We start from the raw sequence: 23,206 nt of genomic DNA on the forward strand, positions 1-23,206 counted from the left end.
GACACTGAACATTCTGTAGATCTGTCGATTGAATGTGAAACCTCATGAAAAATAAAAAGATTTAAAACGAATATGATTCACAATACATGGGATACTTAATACAATAATCGGTGGAAAACAAAGGGGAGAAAGCAAGGTTTCCAAAACACGCTAAATAGTAATTACATCAAACGACGGTGCCGCATATACATATGATAAGATAATCTCTCAACAACGAAATTCAATCGGCAATCAAAGTGGCACGGCGATTCAAACACATCGCAAACAAATGTATCCTCCGTGGCAAGGAGCGATAAGACTAAACATGTAGGTATAATACTCACGGACAGTTTCAGTGATCGACTGACGTGTTTGTGTGACACAGGAGAGAATATAAGGAGACATTTAACAAGTCACACCAGGTACAAATGAGTGTAATTAGGACAGGTAGACAGGGCAATTACCCACCAGGTAACGCTAGAGGTTTTTCTCCCTGAGGAGAGCGAACCGCAAACGTTACAGACAACCTCTTTGTGTAGTACTGGTAGAAAGGATAGACATGCAGCTATTCATTCATTCACACACACACACACACACACACACACACACACACACACACACACACACACACACACACACACACATACACACACACACACACACACACACACACACACACACACACACACACACACACACACACACACACACACACACAGGCATGCACACACATACACATTGGGGTGTGTGAGGTGGTGCTAAGTCTCTTGTTATGGACAGATGATTGCTGCAGGCACTATCTGATGCAGGCATCTAATTAGGTAGAGAAAGAGAGAGATCTGTCATTTAGCAATTACGGTCCTGGATGGTCTACTGACCCATTGCTAGCTATTGTAACTGGGACAGAAAATAAAACTGTCTAGGGCCCTTCAGTTTTATAAATGTTAGTTGAATTTGATTGATTGGAGTGGAGTTTGAGGGAATTGCTGGAAACTTTGATTGGGGCTTAGGTTGAGTGTGGAGGATCAGGATGTGGTTTCTGAGGGAGAAGAACTGAACGTGGGTCTGCTGCTGACGGAGGCCTGACATGGTCTGCAGGGAGTAAGCTGGGAGGAGGAGGAGGAGGCATGAAGGGCATCACAGCCAACGACTGGAGACTATGGAATTAACCATCTGGACAACCCTGGTCCGCAAAGCAGACTTGGCCTTACCTGCTGCTGAGGATCTGACGGTGGAGATGGAGGGAGGAGAGAGATGGATGGTTGGATGGATGGTTGGATTGAAGAGGGAACAATGGGAGGAGGGGTGAAAAGGAATGGAAGAGAGAGAGGAGGGGGGAGCAGAGTGAGCGTGTGGTGGAGGAGAAGAGGAAGGAGGGAGATACAAGAGACACCTTCTGCATGGCAACCGCCACCCCAAGGCCCCCTATTAACAATTCAGCCAGTCAGCTCTCTCCCCTTGACACACCAACTCTGCTTCTCCCAACAGTCAGCCCCTGGGCTTTAAACCTAGCATAGCTAAGCTCAAGCTGAGAAAGCAATCTGGATAAGATTAAGTCCTCCCTAATAGTCACTGATCTGGCCTGGGACAATGATGGATTGTAAAGCAGCATGCACACACACACACACACACACACACACACACACACACACACACACACACACACACACACACACACACACACACACACACACACACACACACACACACACACACACACACACACACACACACACACACACACACACACACACACACACACACACACACACACACACACACACACACACACACACACACACACACACACACACACACACAGAGCGTGCACTCACTCATTCACTCTCACACACACACACTCACATGAATGCATGTATACACACATGCACAGACACACGCGTGCACACACATTTTAAATGCTTTATTTATTTGTTTATGTCCACATAAATGTCCACATAAATACAAAGTACATTAGGGACATAAACACCAACAGTGCAATTAGTTCATTGGGATTCAATCAGTTATGTTTGTGACCATCGTACACATACAATATTAACAGGATGTTAATGTTGTTTCAGGATGAGGATGTTTCAAATGTGGGTTAACATACAGCAAATGGTAAATGGCTGCTTTTTTATATAGTGCTTTTATCCAAAGCGCTTTACTATTTGTTACTCACATTTTACCCATTCACTCACACATTCACTCACACATTCACTCACACATTCACACACCGACAGCGGAGGCAACCATGCAAGGTGCCAACCTGCTCATCGGGAGCAATTAGGGGTTAAGTGTCTTGCTCAAGGACACATCGACACGCTGCCTGGGAGGAGCGGGAATCGAACTGGGAACCTCCGGATTGCCAGACGACTGCTCTACCTCCCGAGCCACTGTCGCTTACGGTAGCATTACCATAAAACTATCTACTCTATGGGTACAAAAAGCAACGGCGTCTCCAAATAGAGCGGCTACCCACAATAATAATAATAATGAATTACATTTATATAGCGCTTTTCTAGTCACTCAAAGCGCTCCCCACAATGTAATGTGGAAATTGCCTCCTTCACCACCACTAATAGCAGATATAGAACAATTCCTTGCTAACTGTTTAGCCTTTCTCTTGGAGATGTGGGCCATCTGAAGGCCCCTAACCACCAGCTTGTGAACATGACCCAGGCTGCCAAAAATGAAAACTAAAAGTTGACACTTGTAGCCTAGTTGTGAGATGATATTTCAGCAACTTGGTTAAAAAGGCTTCCTCCAGGCTGTGGTCGAAGGTACAGCCAACCTCTAGAATAAACACCTCTCTACTACTCTTATTAACCACCACAACGTCAGGGGTGTTGGCTGAGATGTTACAGAACACCTCTGAAAGAATCATTATCACACAGGCCAAACATGCTGGGCTTAACAGTACAGTGCTTGTACAGTGATGTAGAGGGCCCAAAGGTAGATCCGATTTCTTTGGATATCAAGTCCACAATTCTGTCGTGCCTACAAATGTAAAGCTCTTTGTAAGCATGGCAACCATTTAGGATGTGCGACATGTTTTCAGTGATCTGCACATGGCCATGGTGTATACAGTGAGGGCTATGCCTGTCAGGAAGCCAGATGGAAAGATTCAGCTTAGGTAAAACTGAAATGTTAAACACTGCATCAGCAGCAGGGAGACAGGCATGTTTCCCTTGTAATTTCAGCTCAGTCCAGTGCTGACGTTGCTGCTGCGCCGACATGAGATGACCACGGGCATTGGTAGGCGGGAGTTCATGCTCTGTTCCACAGATGTTGATGGTTGCCCTCACAGATACGTTAGGGTCAGAGATGATCTCTTCAGAGACATTCACAGTCTCTGAATTTGGCCCCTCACTCCAGGGCCACACACACATGCACATGCACATGCTCACACACACACACACACACACACACACACACACACACACACACACACACACACACACACACACACACACACACACACACACACACACACACACCGCTCCTAAATATATGGAGGCTGTTTACTCTAATAGCTTGGTCTTGCTCATCTGCTTTGTTTTATTGAAATTACTTACTGGAAGTGTCCCAGTTAATGGGCCCTGATGATGGGCACTGCTCTCTGTGCTGTGTGTGTGTGTGTGTGTGTGTGTGTGTGTGTGTGTGTGTGTGTGTGTGTGTGTGTGTGTGTGTGTGTGTGTGTGTGTGTGTGTGTGTGTGTGTGTGTGTGTGTGTGTGTGTGTGTGTGTGTGTGTGTGCGTGTGCGTGTGCGTGCGTGCGTGCGTGTGGTACATATATTTTCCTAGCACTATGTTCACTACAGTCACAGCGTGTCGATGTGTCCTTGAGCAAGACACTTAACCCCTAATTGCTCCCGATGAGCAGGTTGGCACCTTGCATGGTTGCCTCCGCTGTCGGTGTGTGAATGTGTGAGTGAATGTGTGAGTGAATGGGTAAATGTGAGTAACAAATAGTAAAGCGCTTTGGATAAAAGCACTATATAAAAAAGCAGCCATTTACCATTTGCGGTATGTTAACCCACATTTGAAACATCCTCATCCTGAAACAACATTAACATCCTGTTAATATTGTATGTGTACGATGGTCACAAACATAACTGATTGAATCCCAATGAACTAATTGCACTGTTGGTGTTTATGTCCCTAATGTACTTTGTATTTATGTGGACATTTATGTGGACATAAACAAATAAATAAAGCATTTACAATGTGTGTGCATGCGTGTGTCTGTGCATGTGTGTATACATGCATTCATGTGAGTGTGTGTGTGAGAGTGAATGAGTGAGTGCACGCTCTGTGTGTGTGTGTGTGTGTGTGTGTGTGTGTGTGTGTGTGTGGTACATATATTTTCCTAGCACTATGTTCACTACAGTCACAGTGTGTCTCTCTCTACCTCTCTGTCTCTATACCTCTCTTTCTACCTCACTCTCTATTTACCTCTCTCTTTCTACCTCTCTCACTCTCTACCTCTCTTTACCTCTCTTTCTACCTCTCTCTCTACCTCTCTGTCTCTATACCTCTCGTTCTACCTCTCTTTCTACCTCGCTCTGTCTCTCTGTCTATACCTCTCTTTCTACCTCTCTCTCTACCTCTCTACCTCTCTGTCTCTATGCCTCTCGTTCTACCTCTCTCTCTACTTCTCTCTTTCTACCTCTCTTTACCTCTCTCTCTCTACCTCTCTTTACCCCTATCTCTCTTTACCTCTCTCTCCCTCTCCCTCTCTTTACCTCTATCTCTCTCCACAGTGATCTTCAGGATGTAGCTGGTGCTGAGGTGTTCGCTCCTGCTCCCTGTTCCAGCTCCTCCGTTGCTCCAGAGGCCTCTTCCTCCTCCTCCTCTGCCCCAGCCGCCTCCTCCTCCTCTCCTGGGGCAGCAGAGACCCCGGACAGTCCTGTGGTGGTGGTGGTGGTGGAGGAGGCAGACAGGGTGGAGGCAGACAGCGCCAGTCAGATGTCCGGCTCCGGATGCACCAGCCAGGCCTCTGTAGATGACGAAGATGACGTGCCAAACACAGATATCTACTTTGTAAGCTGAGACCTACACACATTTTAATACTTTATTTGGTTCCACAAATTATATTACATAAACAGGGAATCAAATGTATCGGGGCCAAGCAGCACTGAACACTTAAGGGTACACATAGCACCTCCTTCTCCACGTGGCTAAGCTGCCAATAATAGCTGAGACAGAGCAATATTTGGCAATTTGTTTGGCTTTTCTTTTAGACATTGCAGCAATTCTCAGACCGGTCATGGTGGATTTGTGTACATGGCCAAGACTTCCGAACACAAGTACACCATATCTACACCTATACCCAAGGTCAGTCATCACACTGAGCAGTGGTTGGTATTTGATATACTTGTCCCGGAAGGCCTGGTCCATGTACAGGTCAAAGGTACAGCCTACTTCTATGACCAGCACCTCTCCGTGGCTGGTGTCAACAAAAACAACGTCCGGTGTATTGGGTATGTTAGCAAAAACATCGTTGGTAAGGCCAAACCACTCTGGTTTCACTCTGGCATGTTTGTACATTGTTGCACTAGATGGTGATATGTTCCGTACCGCATCAGACACAATGTCCACAATACGATCATGACGAGCGATGTACAGGTGTTTGTATGCATTACATCCGTTTGTTATGTGTGCAATGGATTCTAGGTGTTGTGAATCCTGATGGTTTAAACAGAATGGACTGTGAGTTTGAGGATACCAAGTGGACAGATTGTATTGGGTGGGTAATACCTGCAGTCTTGCTTTGATGGTAAATTTTAAAACATCCTCACCAACAGCGGCGTTCTTATACACTGAGTGTGAGACTGAGTGGTCAGCAAACTCCAAACAAGCTAGTTTGCCCTGTAGTCTGAGTCCACACCAGTGCTGCCTGATCTCAGACTGCTTCATGCTAAGCAGAACCCTCCTTGCAGAGTCTCTGTGCAGTTCGACAGTCTCTTCCTGCGGTGTTGTGATGTTGGCCTTCACAACCACACAGGGGTCTGTGATAAGTTCATCAGAGACAGGGACTTCAGTCTGTGTGTTGGTGGGTTTTGTCCATTTCAGCTGAACTCCAGTCTGGTTGCAGAGGTCATTGAGATCTGGCCAGTCAGACCAGACCCCAAAGCCCCACACACACACACACACACACACACACACACACACACACACACACACACACACACACACACACACACAGACTCACTCACTCACTCACTCACTCACTCACTCACTCACTCACTCACTCACTCACTCACTCACTCACTCACTCACTCACTCACTCACTCACTCACTCACTCACTCACTCACTCACTCACTCACTCACTCACTCACTCACTCACTCACTCACTCACTCACTCACTCACTCACTCACTCACTCACTCACTCACTCACTCACTCACTCACTCACTCTCTCTCTCTCTCTCTCTCTCTCTCTCTCTCTCTGATATAAACCCTCACATGCAAACTGATATATTCGTATTGAACAGGGACAGATACAGATGTTCCTAAACACTGGCTTGGAGACAGACAGAACCTTAGGTCCAGGGTTAGAAATTAACAGGGGCCTGGGGGCAAAAACACTCTTGAAAGTGCATCGTATGGCCTCAAACCATTTAAAGGGTGCAAAGAATGCCCGTGGCGGTTTCATTAGATTTATTTGTTCACGTCACAGGAAATATCTGGAGGCGTTAACATAAAATGATCAAACATAGTTTGAAAAAGAAAATACGTGGTTTATTAATCCTGTGTGATCAAACGTCAACGGGTCCCTCCCACCATCTGAACGTTAGCGAGCGACTAACGTGTAGGATGCAGCAGTTTCTCACTATAATGGGAAAACAAGAGGCTGAAGGTGATTGGATCATATTATATTATAAAGTTTGATGTTATTTGTCGACTGTTAAGAAAATACAGTGCTTTGCGCTGTCACAAAAGTCACAGCAACAAACTGGCACATGGTAACATTTCAGTTCTCCCGAAATGCAAAATAAATGCCCCCATAAATCTATTAAGGGGGGCAAAAATAAGCCCGGTGGAAGAAACTGTTAATTTGGTACCCTGCCTTGGTCTCAACACAACACGCACACCCTGCGTTCCAAGATACCCTGGAGGGTTTGATCCCATGTTTAAGATCCAGCTGAACTCAGAGGTCGAACTGAGACCGGCTCATACCTCATCTCCCTCCCTGTGTGCGTTCCATTTCTTTGTTATTTATCCATACATGGAACATTGACATCGGTATCCATCTCATCTCAGTCATGTTTCACCATTAATGATGTTTGTAATACACCACGTGTCGTTGGCTCCATCCCACTGAGCTGTGTGTGATCCTGCTCTACAGAGGCGTTGACAGGAGGATCTCAGGGTGGGAGCGAAGACAGAACATACCGGTATGAGAGAGAGAGCAGCCGTGGGTTGCAGTGTGTGTGTGTGTGTGTGTGTGTGTGTGTGTGTGTGTGTGCAGTGCATTCTGTTAAACACAGTGTGAGCCGGTGTGCAGTGGGATTTGAATTTTACTGGAAAGTAATAGTAGCAGCATGTCCACCTTCACTTGTCGCTGTTGCCTTGTTGTGATTTAATACCATGCAGTGATTCAGTTTGAGGCTGAAGATCCTTTTGACGTTAGCAATATTGTAGTTACGTGTGCTTTCTGCATGCTTGCCCTCCTAAAAACAAATACGCAACTAGGTCTGCTCAAATGTATCGCCAGGGCTGAATTCACCCAGCAGGAATCATGAATAAATGAATAGAGTATAAGATGGAGGGTGGATCTGGTGATCACAGTAGCAAATAGTGAGGTTTTCCCTTGGCTCTGCTCTGGAGGGGTGTCTTCTATCAGGAATCAAACACCCTGTAAGGAGGCATCAGAGGTCTTCAGTGGCCGGCGGGTCAGTCACAGAGCTCCCTCACCTGGCCCACTCCATCTCAAGCCCAGGCTATCCCTTTCACTGCCACACTACCAAGTGGTTAACAAGACCACCCGCATTTCATTGTATACTTGTATGCCGTGACAAATAAAACTCTTGACTTGACTTGACTTGAACCCTTTCACTGCGACAATACAGAAGGTTAACCCTTTCACTGCCACACTACCAAATGGTTAACCCTTTCACTGTGACAATACAGAAGGTTAACACTTTCACTGCCACACTACCAAATGGTTAACCCTTTCACTGTGACAATACAGAAGGTTAACCCTTTCACTGCCACACGACACAGGGTTAACCCTTTCACCACCACACTACAGCAGCAGTCAATTGACCCGCATTCCCTCCCCATCAACCTGGACCCCCTGCAATTTGCATATCGCCCCAACAGGTCCACGGAGGACGCCATAGCCCATGTGCTGCACACAGCAGCATCACACCTTGACAAGAGGCAGGGGAACTATGTGAGAATGCTATTTATTGACTACAGCTCAGCATTCAATACCATATTCCCCTCCAAGCTCGTAGTCAAGCTCAGAGACCTGGGCTTGAACTACGACATCTGCCAGTGGGTCTTGGACTTCCTGACGGGAAGACCCCAGGTGGTGAGAGCAGGCAACTGCACCTCCTCATCCATCACCCTCAACATAGGGGCCCCAGGGCTGTGTTCGGAGTCCCCTCCTCTACTCGCTGTACACACATGACTGAGTGGCACAGCAGAACAACAACACAATCATCAAGTTTGCTGACGACACAGTAGTGGTGGGCCTGATCTCTGCAAACGACGAGAGGGCCTACCTGGAAGAGGTAGAGGATCTGGCGCGGTGGTGTCAGGAGAACTGCCTCTCCCTGAACGTCAGCAAAACAAAATAAATGATTGTGGATTTTAGGAGGTCGTGGGCCAGGGACTACAGCCCCCTCAGCATCGACAGGGCTGTAGTTCGAGAGAGTGAACAGTTTTAAGTACCTCGGAGTCCACATATCCGAGGACTTGACATGGACCACACACATTGACAGTGTAGTTAAGAAGGCATGGCAACGCCTCTACTTCCTTAGGCGCCTAAGGAAGTTCAAAGTGAGTCAGAAGATCCTTAAAGGATAACTCCACTATTTTGGGAAATTAGCTTATTTAACATCTTCCCTGGAGTTAGACAAGAAGATGCATACCTTTTTTGTCTCTGTGCGTGCATTTTAGCTTTGGGAATAGATGCTCCGTTAGCATAGCTTAGCTTCATCACTGGAAGTGAGGCAGGACAGTAGCCTTACAGTGCCTTACAGTGTATTGCAAGGTCTGACATTGACCAAACTTGATATGCATGACCTTGGTGGGCTCTAGGTCAACTCCTGAAAAGGGGGTCAATGTCAGACCTTGCAATCAAAAGTTAGGGGCGCACTGAAATTATGGCAAGGGTTATTAGCCCCCTAACTTTTGATTGCAAAGTCTGACATTGACCCCCTTTTCAGGAGTTGACCTAGAGCCCACCAAGGTCATGCATATCAAGTTTGGTCAATGTCAGACCTTGCAATACACTGTAAGGCACTGTAAGGCTACTGTCCTGCCTCACTTCCAGTGATGAAGCTAAGCTATGCTAACGGAGCATCTATTCCCAAAGCTAAAATGCACGCACAGAGACAAAAAAGGTATGCATCTTCTTGTCTAACTCCAGGGAAGATGTTAAATGAGCTAATTTCCCAAAATAGTGTAGTTATCCTTTAAGAACTTCTATTCATGGGTTCCGGTTCCGGGTCGAGAATGGGGTAGACGTCTCTGCACCACGCTGTGACTCCCAAACTTTTATTTTTACTTTAAGAAGCCTATTTTTTTTATTTCAAGATAATTGAACCATTACCATACGTCACCCATATTTCTACCTGTTTTTTCGGCAAAAAAGAAGAAGAAGAAAAAAGCCTAATGGCTAAACGAGACCAAGAAGGACGACGGCCCCGTGGATGGGACTACCATGGCTAAGCTAATGGAAGAACTCAAGCTAGCTTTCACCACAGAGTTCAGAACGTTCGCCGCCTCGCTCAAATCTAGACTTGGTGGCTTCCAACTGGCGGTCGCAGACCATACTCAACACCTGGCCTCTGTAGAAGACGGCCTGAACACATGGTCCGGTAGGATGGAACAGCTGGAGGCCAGATGCACAGCTCAAGATGAAACCATCGGCAAGCTAAAAACGAAGCTAACCGACGTCGAGTCGCGTAGCCGGCGTTCCAACATACGCATTCTGGGCCTAGATGAGTCCCTGCACAGCGACCATCCCAGTGTCTTTTTCGCAGAAATCCTGGTGGAAATCATGGGGAAAGATGCCCTTGCTACGCCGCCTGAGCTCGACCGATGCCACAGGATGCTAACACCCAAACCAGCGCCCGGCTCCAGGACTAGGGCAGTGATCGCCCGTTTACACCGCTATAAGATAAAGGAGACTATCATCCTGGAGGCTCGTAAGAGGAGAGGGAATCTGACATACAGGGAAGCCAATTTCAATCTTCGAAGACTACTGCCCCGAGGTGGTCGAGCAGCGATCGCACTACCGGGATGTCATGGGGTGTCAGAATGCAGGTAGGTGAATTCCAATGGGTGAAGGCAATCACAGAGACAGAGAGTGTTTACTCTTGAACAGGTTCGACTTTAATAGTAAGAACACAGAGTAAATTCTAAGAGAGAACAAGTGCTAATAGCACAAGTGGAAAATAAGGTAAATGGGAGCTTATTGGAGGTCCAGAGTAGAACCGTCCGCGTTATCCCCGAACGCAATTAGTGAAGACCTGACAATGGACAAGCAGAAGAGAGGTATGTTACATAGAGACAAAATACCAACATTCCACACACACCCCCGTGACAGCCAATCAGGAACCACCCCTAAGTGACAGCACTAATTGACAGGGAAATGACAGGTGACAAGCCCAGTGACATATGCCAGGAAAGTGGGTGGTCACCGACCGAGGTCGGTGTCCAGAACGTAACAGTACCCTCCCCCGACGAACGGCACCAGACGTTCACCTAGGAGCCTCGGGATTCAGCCGCCGGAAATCAACGATCAGGCTGGGATCTAAAATATCCCTTTGAGGCACCCAAGAACGCTCTTCTATCCCGTACCCCTCCCAATCCACCAAGAACTGAAACCCCCTACCCCTCCGCCTACAACCCAGTATCCTCCGCACCGTGTAAATGGGTTGACCGCCAATAAACCGGGGCGGAGGAACCACAGGCAGTGGCGGGGCCAAGGGCGATGAGAGGAATGGCTTCAACAGGGACACATGAAACGTCGGATGAACCCTCATAGAGCTCGGAAGTCGTAGCTTGTAAGCCACTGGATTAACCCGATGAATCACTTTAAATGGTCCTATAAAGCGAGGAGCCAGCTTCTTGGATTCCACCCGGAGAGGGAGATCCCGGGTGGAAAGCCAAACCCGCTGCCCTGGACGGTAAACTGGAGCCGGACGACGCTTACGGTTAGCCTGCCGTTGGGTACTAACCGAAACCTTCTGTAGCGCCTTCCGAACCTGTTTCCACGTCCTGCGACAGCGAGCCACATGTGCCTGGGCCGAGGGCACCTCCGCCTCCTGCTCGGGAAACAGAGGAGGTTGAAAACCATACTGGCACTGAAAGGGAGACATACCGGTAGAAGAGGAGAGAAGGGTATTATGCGCGTACTCAGCCCAAGCCAACCTCCTACTCCACGTTGCCGGACTACCGGCAACATAACATCTCAAGACCCCCTCCAAATCCTGGTTGACCCTCTCCGTCTGCCCGTTCGACTGTGGATGGAACCCAGACGACAGACTGACAGAGGCGCCGAGGCCGGCGGCAAACGCCTTCCAGAACCTGGAGGCGAACTGAGGACCCCGGTCCGACACGATATCTACTGGCAGCCCGTGGACCCGAAAGACATGCTGTATAATTAAATCAGCAGTCTCCCGGGCCGAAGGAAGCTTGGGGAGAGGGACAAAGTGAGCCGCCTTAGAGAACCGATCCACCACCACCAAGATGGTGGTGAATCCGTCCGAAAGGGGAAGACCAGAAATAAAGTCCAGAGATATGTGTGACCAGGGTCGTTTAGGAATAGGAAGTGGTCGGAGGAGACCCGCCGGTGCCCGTCGAGAGGTCTTACTACGTGCGCACACCGGACAGGCCGCCACAAAGGAACGCGTATCCCCCTCCACTGTCGGCCACCAGAACCTCCTACGGATAAATTCCAGGGTCCTGGTTGCCCTTGGGTGGCTGGTGAGGGATGACGCATGTGCCCACTGTAGCAAGCGTGAGCGCGCCACCTTGGGAACATACGACCGTCCCGGAGGACCCCCACCAGGATCGGGCTCCCGCGTTAGCGCCGACCTTACCACCTTCTCTATGCCCCAAGACACGGGTGCCAAAATCAAGGCCGGTGGAATAATGGGATGGGGCTGCTCCTCCCGCCCAGGAAGATCAAACTGGCGCGACAACGCGTCAGGTTTGATATTCTTGGAGCCGGGTCTATAGGAGATGGTATATCGAAATCGTGTGAAGAACAACGTCCACCTGGCCTGGCGAGCGTTAAGGCGTTTAGCCCCTTGGATGTAAGCCAAGTTCTTATGATCAGTCCAAATAATGAAAGGATGTGCCGCCCCCTCCAACCAATGTCTCCACTCCTCCAGTGCCAATTTGATCGCCAATAACTCCCGATTACCCACGTCGTAATTACGCTCGGCTGGTGACAGACGGCGAGAAAAAAAGCACACGGGTGCACTTTCCCATCCTTTAAGCATCTCTGAGAGAGCACCCCCCCCCACCGCGACGTCAGAGGCATCCACCTCCACAATGAACGGAACCTCCGCGTCATGGCGGATCAATACAGGAGCGGATGTAAAACGACGTTTAAGATCGCAGAAGGCCGACTCAGCCCTAGGCGACCATTCAAAGCCAGGGAGAGAGGCCTTAGTGAGAGTTGTTAAGGGATTGGCTAAGGCGCTAAAATTGCGAATAAAGCGCCTGTAAAAATTTGCAAAGCCCAAAAACCGTTGTAACCCCTTGAGCGACGAAGGCCGTGGCCAGTCCAAAACTGCACTCACCTTGGCTGGATCCATGCGCAGATCGCCCTTCGTCAACACAAAGCCCAGGAAGGACACGGTGTCCGTGTGAAACACACACTTCTCAGCCTTAACGAATAGTTGATGCTTGAGGAGACGGTCTAGCACCTCCCAAACGTGCATTTGGTGTTGCACCATATCGCGAGAAAAAATCAGGATATCATCTAAGTAGACAAACACCGACACCCCAATCAAGTCTCGCAGCACGTCGTTAACCAGGGCTTGGAAGACTGCCGGAGCATTAGCCAAACCAAAGGGCATGACCAAATACTCATAGTGCCCATTGGGTGTGTTAAATGCAGTCTTCCACTCGTCTCCCTCTCTAATCCTGACCAGGTTGTATGCATTACGTAAGTCAAGTTTAGAAAAGACCTGTGCCCCCTGTAAGCACTCAAAGGCCGTGTCCATGAGGGGTAAAGGATATCGGTTCTTGATGGAAACGTCATTCAATCCCCTATAATCAATGCATGGGCGCTGATCCCCATCCTTTTTATCAACAAAGAAGAAGCCAGCGCCGGCAGGGGAAGTGGAAGGGCGTATGTGCCCCGCAAGCAATGCCTCCTCTATGTAGGTGTTCATGGCCAAGGTTTCGGGGCGTGAGAGAGAGAACATTCGCCCGCGAGGCGGGGAGGTACCGGGTAGAAGATTAATGGGACAGTCGTATGATCTATGAGGCGGAAGTGCTTTAGCACGCGTCTTGCTAAAAACGTCCGCCAGGTCCCAATAGATCTCAGGCACCCCTATTAAATCGGGATTAGAGGGTAGATCAGAATCTGCCACGCTCCCCACCATCCTGGAGAAAGAGGGAGGAGACAAAAGAGAAGAGGGGGGGGGAAACAAGGGTTTGGGCAAACTCCCGCTGACGATCGACTTGACGTCGGCCGCCGTTGAGAGTTCGCCCGTGCTCCAATTAATGACACGAACACATGACGACAACCAGGGATGACCCAACACCATGACAGAATAGGGGGAAAAGATGACAGAAAATGTAACCCATTCCCACTCCCCACCCTCCACCCGGATGTGTAAGGGAACTGTGCGCTGGGTGACGCTCCCACTGCCCAGAGGCCGACCGTCCAGGGCATAAACTGGTAAGGGAACCCCTAAATCCTCCACTGGGGTTCCCCACTCCTTCACCAATCCCACGTGAATAAAATTGCCCGCCGCCCCTGAGTCAATGAGAGCCTTAGTTCCCCTAATGTCACCCCCACAGTTGATCGCCACCTCAAAAAATTTACGAGAATCCGTGGTTTTGGCAGGAATGAGCCCACCTGCTGGCGCTTTTTCGAAGCCCGACGGCGCACCTTCCATCCCCGATTGGCGCCGAGCCGATACAGCCTGGACCCGACAGCTGCCGAAGCGGTGACCGGTGCGGCCGCACCGGAAGCAGCGTCGCTCTTTGATGAAGCGCTGCCTCTTGTCGTCCGAGAGCGACAGCGCTCCAAGCTGCATGGATTCATCACCCAGTGGCCCACTCGTGTAATGCATGGAATTATCAACACCAGGAGAAGAAGGAAAACATACCTGGGCCTGGGTGTTGTTGACATGCTCCTTCTCCCTCTCCCGGTGCCGATTATCCATCTTGATGGTGGTGTTGATCAGCACTTCCAGCTGCTCGGGGATCTCACGCGCGGAGAGCGCATCTCGCATCCGCGCTGAGAGTCCCCTGACGAACAGAACCACGCAGACGTTCTCCGCCCAAGCTGTCTCCCGAGCCAAGATACGAAAATTGATAGCATAAGCTGCGACCGTGCGGAGGCCCTGCCGGCAGTCGAGAAGACGACCACCAGCCTCGAAGATCGAGAGTACCCGGGAAGTATCGAATACTCTTCTCAATTCCCGGGTAAAGGCGTCCAGACTGTCGCAGATTATCGCCCCTGCCTCTAATTCCGCCGTAGCCCAGGAGAGAGCTTGACCGGTGAGCAGTGTGATAATATACGCTACCTGCGCTGTCTCCGATGGAAATGATCGTGGTTGCAGCCGGAAAACGAGTAGACACTGGGTGATGAATTCCCGACAACCATCCGGTGATCCGTCATAGCGAGCGGGCGCCTGCAGATGTGGTTCGCGGGACCGCTCCTGGACCCCGAACACCCCCCGACTCTCCTCTGCGTGGAGCGCTGCTTCTCCCGCCGCCGACTGAACACCAGCCACTCCTTCTTGGGCTTGTCGGGCTGTGGCCAACGCCGACTGCGCCACCGCTTGGGATGATCCGACGACCCCATTGAGTCGGATTAACTCGGCGCTGACCAGCTGCTGATGTTCCTCCATCCGTGTCTGGGCTGCTCCCTGCGTCCGGAGCATCTCCATGATGGCCTCCATGGAATTCTGATGGTCAGGTCTTCTGTCAGAATGCAGGTAGGTGAATTCCAATGGGTGAAGGCAATCACAGAGACAGAGAGTGTTTACTCTTGAACAGGTTCGACTTTAATAGTAAGAACACAGAGTAAATTCTAAGAGAGAACAAGTGCTAATAGCACAAGTGGAAAATAAGGTAAATGGGAGCTTATTGGAGGTCCAGAGTAGAACCGTCCGCGTTATCCCCGAACGCAATTAGTGAAGACCTGACAATGGACAAGCAGAAGAGAGGTATGTTACATAGAGACAAAATACCAACATTCCACACACACACCCGTGACAGCCAATCAGGAACCACCCCTAAGTGACAGCACTAATTGACAGGGAAATGACAGGTGACAAGCCCAGTGACATATGCCAGGAAAGTGGGTGGTCACCGACCGAGGTCGGTGTCCAGAACGTAACAATGGGGCCCCTGTACCAACGAGGATTTAAACCATCGCTCCAGTTCCCTGCAAAACTCGTCGTCAGGACCAAGGATGGCACGAGGATACATCTATCGTCACCCAAGGACGCCGTGGACTTCCTGAAGTCCCGGCCCATAGAGGCCCCGACACAGGCCTCACCAGATCCAGACGCGGTAGTAACATGATTCTGGGCTGTTAGCATATGGCTATCACCAGAGCGGTGTGGCATCTAATATTTTATTGCATATGTAGTTATGGATGATTACTTGACGTTAGGCCTCGCCTGGAAGTTTATCTCTTTTTTCTATATCTGACATAAGGGGTGGGGGGGGGGACAATCCTGCTGTATATGACTTTTGTACTGTTGCATGTTTATAGCACGTGCCACGGGATGGGGCGCTAAGCGCTAGCGTTCCGTTTCGGAAGAAACAGGACCTATCTTTGTTTCGGATATTTCTACCACGCTTATAACTTTTACGCGCTACACCAGCATTCCGCTGTGTTTTGGTACATTGCCACCGGGATGTGTTTACTGTTGCTTGCACATTTAATAAACTGGGGTGTCGTGGCTGCGCCAGCCGGGCCATGTCGGCTACATACAGCTAGCCACCCGCATAGCACCCGTCACTATCGGTTGTCGACAGATGCCCGCTGGGGTGGCAGACGGCCCCCTGCACAGCGCCCTCCTCTGGCGTGGAGGCCTAATCGCACCAGCAAATCACTACGTCACCTCTACTCTGAACGGACCATGGGAAGTAACAGACCTACGGACAAAGTATCGCCCCTCCCGGTCTGGTGGATGTACTCCACACCTGTTCGGTTGCAACATGCATGAAAGATACAACCCCCCCCCCCCCCCCTTTTTTTTACCACTGTTCCTGTTCTGGGCTTCAGTCATTGACCTTACTAATATCTTATATGGTTCAATTTGAATTTTCTTGTTTACTCTACACTTTGAGGCACTTTTGTGTATTTGGGAGTGTGGCAGACAGCCACTGAGAGATTGTTTTTTTAATCCACTTTTTCTCCCATTTTCTATTTTTCTCCCATCCCAATTTCGTATCATCCAATTCAACCCTCGCCTGTCTCGAACGCTGTTTCTTGCCTCCCACAAGCCGGCTGCAATGTGGACTAAGTCATATATAGCACGAGTCTCCTCCGATACTCGAGGTAACAGCAGTCGCATCTTTCCACCTGCGCGGCGCGATCTTTCAGCGTCAGGGGTCTGCTCTTTGGAGGGGTGCCGCCCCCATCGCTTCCTGATTCTACTGCGCAGGCGCACCAACCGACCTGTAGGAGTCGCTGTCCATAACGCCCGATCCCCACCCATCAGTTTCCCACCCCCTAATACTGCCAATGTGTATTAGTACGGACGACCAGCTAAACTGAAAGCAATGTGGAGCGCTGGGCTCGAACAGGCGAACCCAGCGTCTCCAGTATTCGTGGTGAGCGCCTTGCCCACTGCACCACGTAGCCGCCCTACGAATGGTAGGTTTGAAGGTTTTGGAAATGTTGGTAAGTCTCTGCGATGTTGGGGAAAAGCCCACTGGTTCCACACCTCTATATGTTTTTAATGTTATTAATGTTTGTTTTATGTATAGCTCAAGGTACATGTGCTTAGTGTTTAAAATAAGTGAATCTGACGTGCCCACAGGCCTTTCTAGGTCTGCTCTGTCTACACACACCCTAATATTCTATGGCTATGGCTAACTCTGAGAGCTTTAAGCTCTGCTCCTGGAATCAAATCAAATCTAAATCTAATTTATTTGTAAGGCCCGACAACACACGTTAATGTCCCCATGGGCCGTACACGTCTTCTTTAAACAAGTCAAGAAGAAACATCACAATAAGTCAAGAACAAAACAAGAACACCATAAGGTAAAAAAAATATTAAATAAATGCTAAATAAATGCAACACTCCCAGACATACCCCACGCGAAGGTAAGGAAAAACTCACTAAAACCTAGCAATAGGAAAAAAATGCACCACAGGCAATGTGGAGGAGAGAAACCTTAGAAGGGCCATTCAAGGGGGGATCTCCCTTCTTAGATGTCGTGATAGTAGTGTTGCAGTAAAAACAGGCGAACAGTTGGTAAGCATGCACTCATGTGTGTAGTGAAACACAGATGAGTGCATGCGATAGCAACTGAACTTTTTGAAAAATGTAAGATAGAGCTGATAGCGATAGCAACTGAACATTTTGAAAGATTAAAGATAGAGCTGATAGCGGATCTATTTGAGGCACAGGGGCGGCGCAAAGAGCGCAAAGAGGGAATGTTCGAGGTCTTCAGAAACTAGCGAAGAGGAAGGCGATTCTGACTTTTTTAAAGAAGGAGAATGTTTCTATTGCTTTATTACAGGAAACCCATATGGGACCCAACAACGCCGCTAAACTCCAAAGGAGTTGGGTGGGACAGGTCTTTGCCACAAACTATTCTACATTTAGTAGGGGAGTGGCCATACTGATTAATACAAATCTCCCCTTTAGACTCATTACTTCCTCTGTAGATAGCCAAGGCCGCTATGTGATTATCAAAGGGGTTCTTAAGGGTAAAGAAATGACATTTATGAATGTATACTGTCCCCCAGGCTACTCCCCTGACTTTCTATCCAAAGTATTTACTGAATTTACTGGCCTGGCCTCTGAGAATGCCCTTGTGGCCGGAGACTTTAACTGTCACCTTATACCGTCTCTCGACAAACTCCTACCCAGTTCGGCTCCCCCCTCTAGGCAAGCAAAGATGCTCTCCTCCTTATGTACAGACATTGGACTCTCAGATGTCTGGAGAACCCTTTGCCCCTCCGAATTGAAGTTCACCTTTTTTAGAGGCCCACATAACAGCAACAGTAGAATATACTCTTTTTTTCATTCCTTCCTCCAAGCTGTTTCTGGTTTCGTCCTGTACTATCGGAAGTATTGTCTTATCTGATCACGCCCCTATATATCTGGTCTATTCCTTGTCAGAAGAGAGGGCACTATCGAGATGTTGGCGTCTAAACCCATCCCTCATTAGGGATGATAGGTTTGTCTCCTATTTCGAATCGGAATTTAAAATGTTCTACTCAATTAACTCACACTCTACGGATAACCTGTCTCTGCTTTGGGAAACATCTATGGTATTTTCTCGCAGACTGATTATGTCTTACGTATCATCCAAGAAACGCAAGAAAAATGAACAATGCAAACTTCTCGAATCCAAGCTAGCCGACCTTAAGAACCAACATGTTTCAAACCCAGCCCCGGCTGTGCTTATAGAGCTGACGGCCACCAGAACTGCGTTAAATACTCTTTTGATCCAAGACTCCGAATACTTGCTTAAATTTGCCAGACAGAGAATGTACAAACACAGTGACAAGCCTGGCAGATGCCTAGCCAACTTGGCAAAAAAGAGGACTGACACCCAAATAATAGCCTCAATCTCGGACTCAAACGGGGTCAGGTCTAAAACTATTAATAAAGAGTTTGCCTCTTTCTATGCCCAACTCTATAGGAGTGAGCGACCCGATGGTGCTCTCTCTGACATGCACTCCTTTTGACTTGCACCTCCCTAAGGTATCAAAAGCTCAGAACTTGCTCCTTAACGCCCCAATTACGAAGGAAGAAGCTCTGTGTGCCCTTAAGGGTATGCCATCTGGTAAGGCTCCGGGTCCGGACGGTTTCGGATGCGAATTCTATAAGGAATTCGGTCATATTCTCTTGGATCCCCTGTTGGCAATGCTTAATCACTCCTCTGAGGTTGGAATATTACCCAAGTCCCAATATTTGCCTTCTCCTTAAAAGGGGTAAATGCCCTGATAAGTGCGCCTCCTATAGGCCTATAGCCCTACTCATTTCTGACAAAAAATTGCTCTCCAAGATCCTGTCCATGCGCCTAGAAAAAGAGCTCCCTTTCATTATTAACGAAGATCAGACTGGTTTTATTAAGGGTAGGAACTCTACCGACAACATGAGACGGCTCCTTAATATTATCCAAATGACTTGTGAGATGGACCACCCTGCGGTGGTTCTGTCTCTTGATGCGGAGAAAGCATTCAACCGTGTAGAATGGCCGTATTTATTTCTAACCCTTGCCGAATTTGGCCTAGGAAACACTTATTGACTGGATCAAGGTTCTTTACAACTCACGGATGGCGGCGGTCCTGACTAACGGGCTTAGGTCTAACAACTTTCCCCGACAACGGGGGAACCCCCAGGGGGACCCTCTTAGCTCTTTACTATTTGACATAGCCATAGAACCACTCGCTCAGGCCATAAGGCAGTCAGCCGCGATCTCGGGTATTGTGCGAGAGGGAGCACAAAATCACTCTTTACGCGGACGACGTACTGATCTTTATATCTAAACCTGACTCTTCCATTCCATGTCTAACCCGCATGATTTCCACATTTGGAACCTTCTCGGGGTACAAAATTAACTTCTCCAAATCCGAAGCAATGCCACTTGGGACACTTAAGTCCATCCCGATCCTGCCAGAGCCCTTCCCATTTCGGTGGTCGCCCTCCGGCTTAGTTTATTTGGGAGTGTTTGTGACACCCACCTACGATACGTTGTTTAAGGCCAACTTTCCCCCTCTCTTAGACACCATAAGGGCAGACTTAGTTAGATGGGCCCCTTTACTAATCTCCTGGCTAGGTAGGATAGCCCTCGTCAAAATGAACGTACTCCCCAGACTATTATACCCTCTCCAAATGATTCCAATGCTGCTGACAAATAAGGTTATCAAGGTGCTAGAAGGCTGGCTAAGCTCATTCATTTGGAATGGGAAGAAACCGCGTCTGAAAATGGCCAAATTACAGATGGATGGTGATGATGGGGTCTAGACCTACCTAATATAAGACATTACCAACTAGCAGCACACCTTAGGGTACTTGTCGGTTGGTTCAAATTAGACCCACTATCAATCTGGCTAGACATTGAATCCTCGCAATCTAAGTCCCCCCTGTGGAACCTACTATTTATCAAATACTTTAAATCTGTTAGGAAACTATGCTCTAACCCCATCACGCTATGCTCCGTCAAGGCCTGGAAGACCGTCCGTAAGGTGGAGGGCCGAGCTAATCTGACCTCTCCTCTTCCCCCGGTCGTAGGCAATCCTGACTTTAAGCCGGACCAAATCGGCGGCGGCTTCAATATCTGGCATACGCAGGGCATAACCAATCTTGGTAACCTGTTTGAGGGCCAGACCCTAATGTCCTTTTTACAGTTGCAGCAGCGTTATTGAAAACGGAATTTTTTAAATATTTACAAATTAGGCAGTTTATCACCAAGGACACCTCCTCACTGTGTCCATGGAGAGGTGGAGAAAGCCCTCTCCATGCAGATTTCTAAAAGACAAATATCTATTTTCTATAGTACTCTAAACCTTAATTCATCTTTATCTTCCCTTGTCACTAAACAGTCCTGGGGAAAAGATTTAGACACAGAGATTACGGACGAGGACTGGCAGGATGCATGGACATAAGCAAAAAATATCTCGGTTTGCAACCGCACCAAGTCTATTCAATTCAGAATATTACACCGCATTCATATAACCCCTGCCCTTAAAAGTAAAATGGATCCCAACGCATCCCCACTCTGCTTTAAATGCAAGATAGAGATAGGAAACCACGTCCACTGCTTTTGGTCCTGTGTAAAGCTCCAGAGCTACTGGTTCGACATTATAGAAGAATTGTCTGAAATATTCCAGATCCCCATAGAACTAGACCCCCTGTGCCTCTTACTAGGCCTCCCAGATATTCATATTGCCAACTTCAAACATAGGAGACTGTTCAATTTGTTGACATTTGCTGCTAGGAAAAACATTATTTTATTCTGGATCAAGGACGAGGCCCCATCAAAGAGATCATGGCACAATATTATTATGGACTGCATTCCCTATGAATACATCACGTGCATGTTACACTCTAAACTAGACACTTTCTATGAAATATGGGACCCTTATCTGTCTCATATCGGACCTGCACTGTCTGCCACTGTACTCTGTGGGTTTCCCCATTACCCATAGCCCCCCTATAGACCAATGCTGCCTTGTTTTCATCTGATTGTGCTGGTATCGTTGCTGAGGGAACCGTAATTACTGTAAAGGTGCTTACATATACACGCACACATACACACGCTCACACCACACATATACGCATGCACACACATAGAACACACATCACTCACACATGAAACATGCACACGTAAAATACACAGGTATATTAAACATTCACACATAAAACACACACATAGGTAATGCACACACACACATGGGTAGAACTAGAACACATATATATAAAGCACACATAGGTAATACACACACACATAGGTAAAACACGCATCCACAAAATACACACACTCATACACTCCGTACACACACACAGTCTATCTTTGTCTAATGGTCCTAACACTGGCTGGGAGCTGACTCCTTAAAGGCCACTCCCATTATACCGTACTTGTTTTTGACCGCTTGTACCTGAGCCATGTTTATTTTTATTTAATTTTTTATTTTGTCTGTGTCTTGTCAAGTTTGTATTAAGATGTATGTATGGTCCATGTCCCCTTTTCTATTATGTTCATTGTCATTGTTACTCCTGTTATGGTCAGTGTTGGTATCGTCGATATTATTAACACTTTGGTTGCCTAAGGTTAAATTAATGATATACCATAGATTGCCAGCGCTATTTGTCTATGGAGAAAGTCCCCTTCTTTGCAGGGCTATAACTTTTTAAATTCTATTGCTACATTGCCATTATTAGGGCCCATTCAAAGTCCTATATGTATTGTTCATTGTGTAGCAACGTTAAACTTTTTCATTCACATATTCATAGTAAAGTATGGTCTAATGTATAAGTATGTTTTCATCTCTTTCTGCAGCTTTCTCCAGAACGTGATATATAGCCCCAAATGCATTATATTGATGATGAAATACAGTTTGATGGCAATCAGCGCGATATAAAAAATTCCAACTAGACGTACTTCTAGAAGTTACTACACGTCATCTGATGTTGACCGGATGGGCGAGGGGGCGTTTATAATTCCGTGGGCAGCGTTATACCAATCATCTAATGTGGGTCAAATGTTGATAATATCAGTTATTATCGAAGACGGTAACGTTACACGCTGAAACTCACCCCAGTCTCCGCGCGCCGTTGGGCGATCATCGTCGAGTAGAAATTTTATCATTATGGGATATATTATTACCCGGTCCATCTCCAGCTTGTATAATGGTATATACGTCCAAATCATGTTGTTTATCGAGTTATTGGCAATCGATCGCTATGTAGAGTGACGAGCTAGAGTCACGGGTCATGTACCGAGTGGCCGGAAGCAATACGGACGTCTAGCAAAACCTCTAGTGCGCTTCCTGTTAAGCGCTTGCGCCGATCGGCCACCAGATGGCGCTCCTGAACCGCCAGAGAGCTCAGTGGGTCCTGCTGGTGAATCTCAGGCCAGCGGAGGGACATTATGAATCC

The 23,206-nt window shown here is 48.0% G+C and overlaps 1 protein-coding gene across 1 annotated transcript in view; it reads left to right on the plus strand.

The window, feature by feature from the left end:
- The window catches only part of pip5k1ca (phosphatidylinositol-4-phosphate 5-kinase, type I, gamma a), a 161,833-nt gene that overhangs the window by 124,919 nt on the left and 13,708 nt on the right, over window positions 1-23,206 (plus strand). Inside the window, 1 exon segment of the mRNA XM_084308908.1 lies at window positions 4,742-5,021. Coding sequence (XP_084165034.1) covers window positions 4,742-5,021 — 280 coding nt within the window.

Source organism: Notolepis coatsorum, assembly GCF_963971535.1.
Source record: "Notolepis coatsorum genome assembly, chromosome: 2".
In the NCBI taxonomy this organism is placed as follows: Eukaryota; Metazoa; Chordata; class Actinopteri; order Aulopiformes; family Paralepididae; genus Notolepis; species Notolepis coatsorum.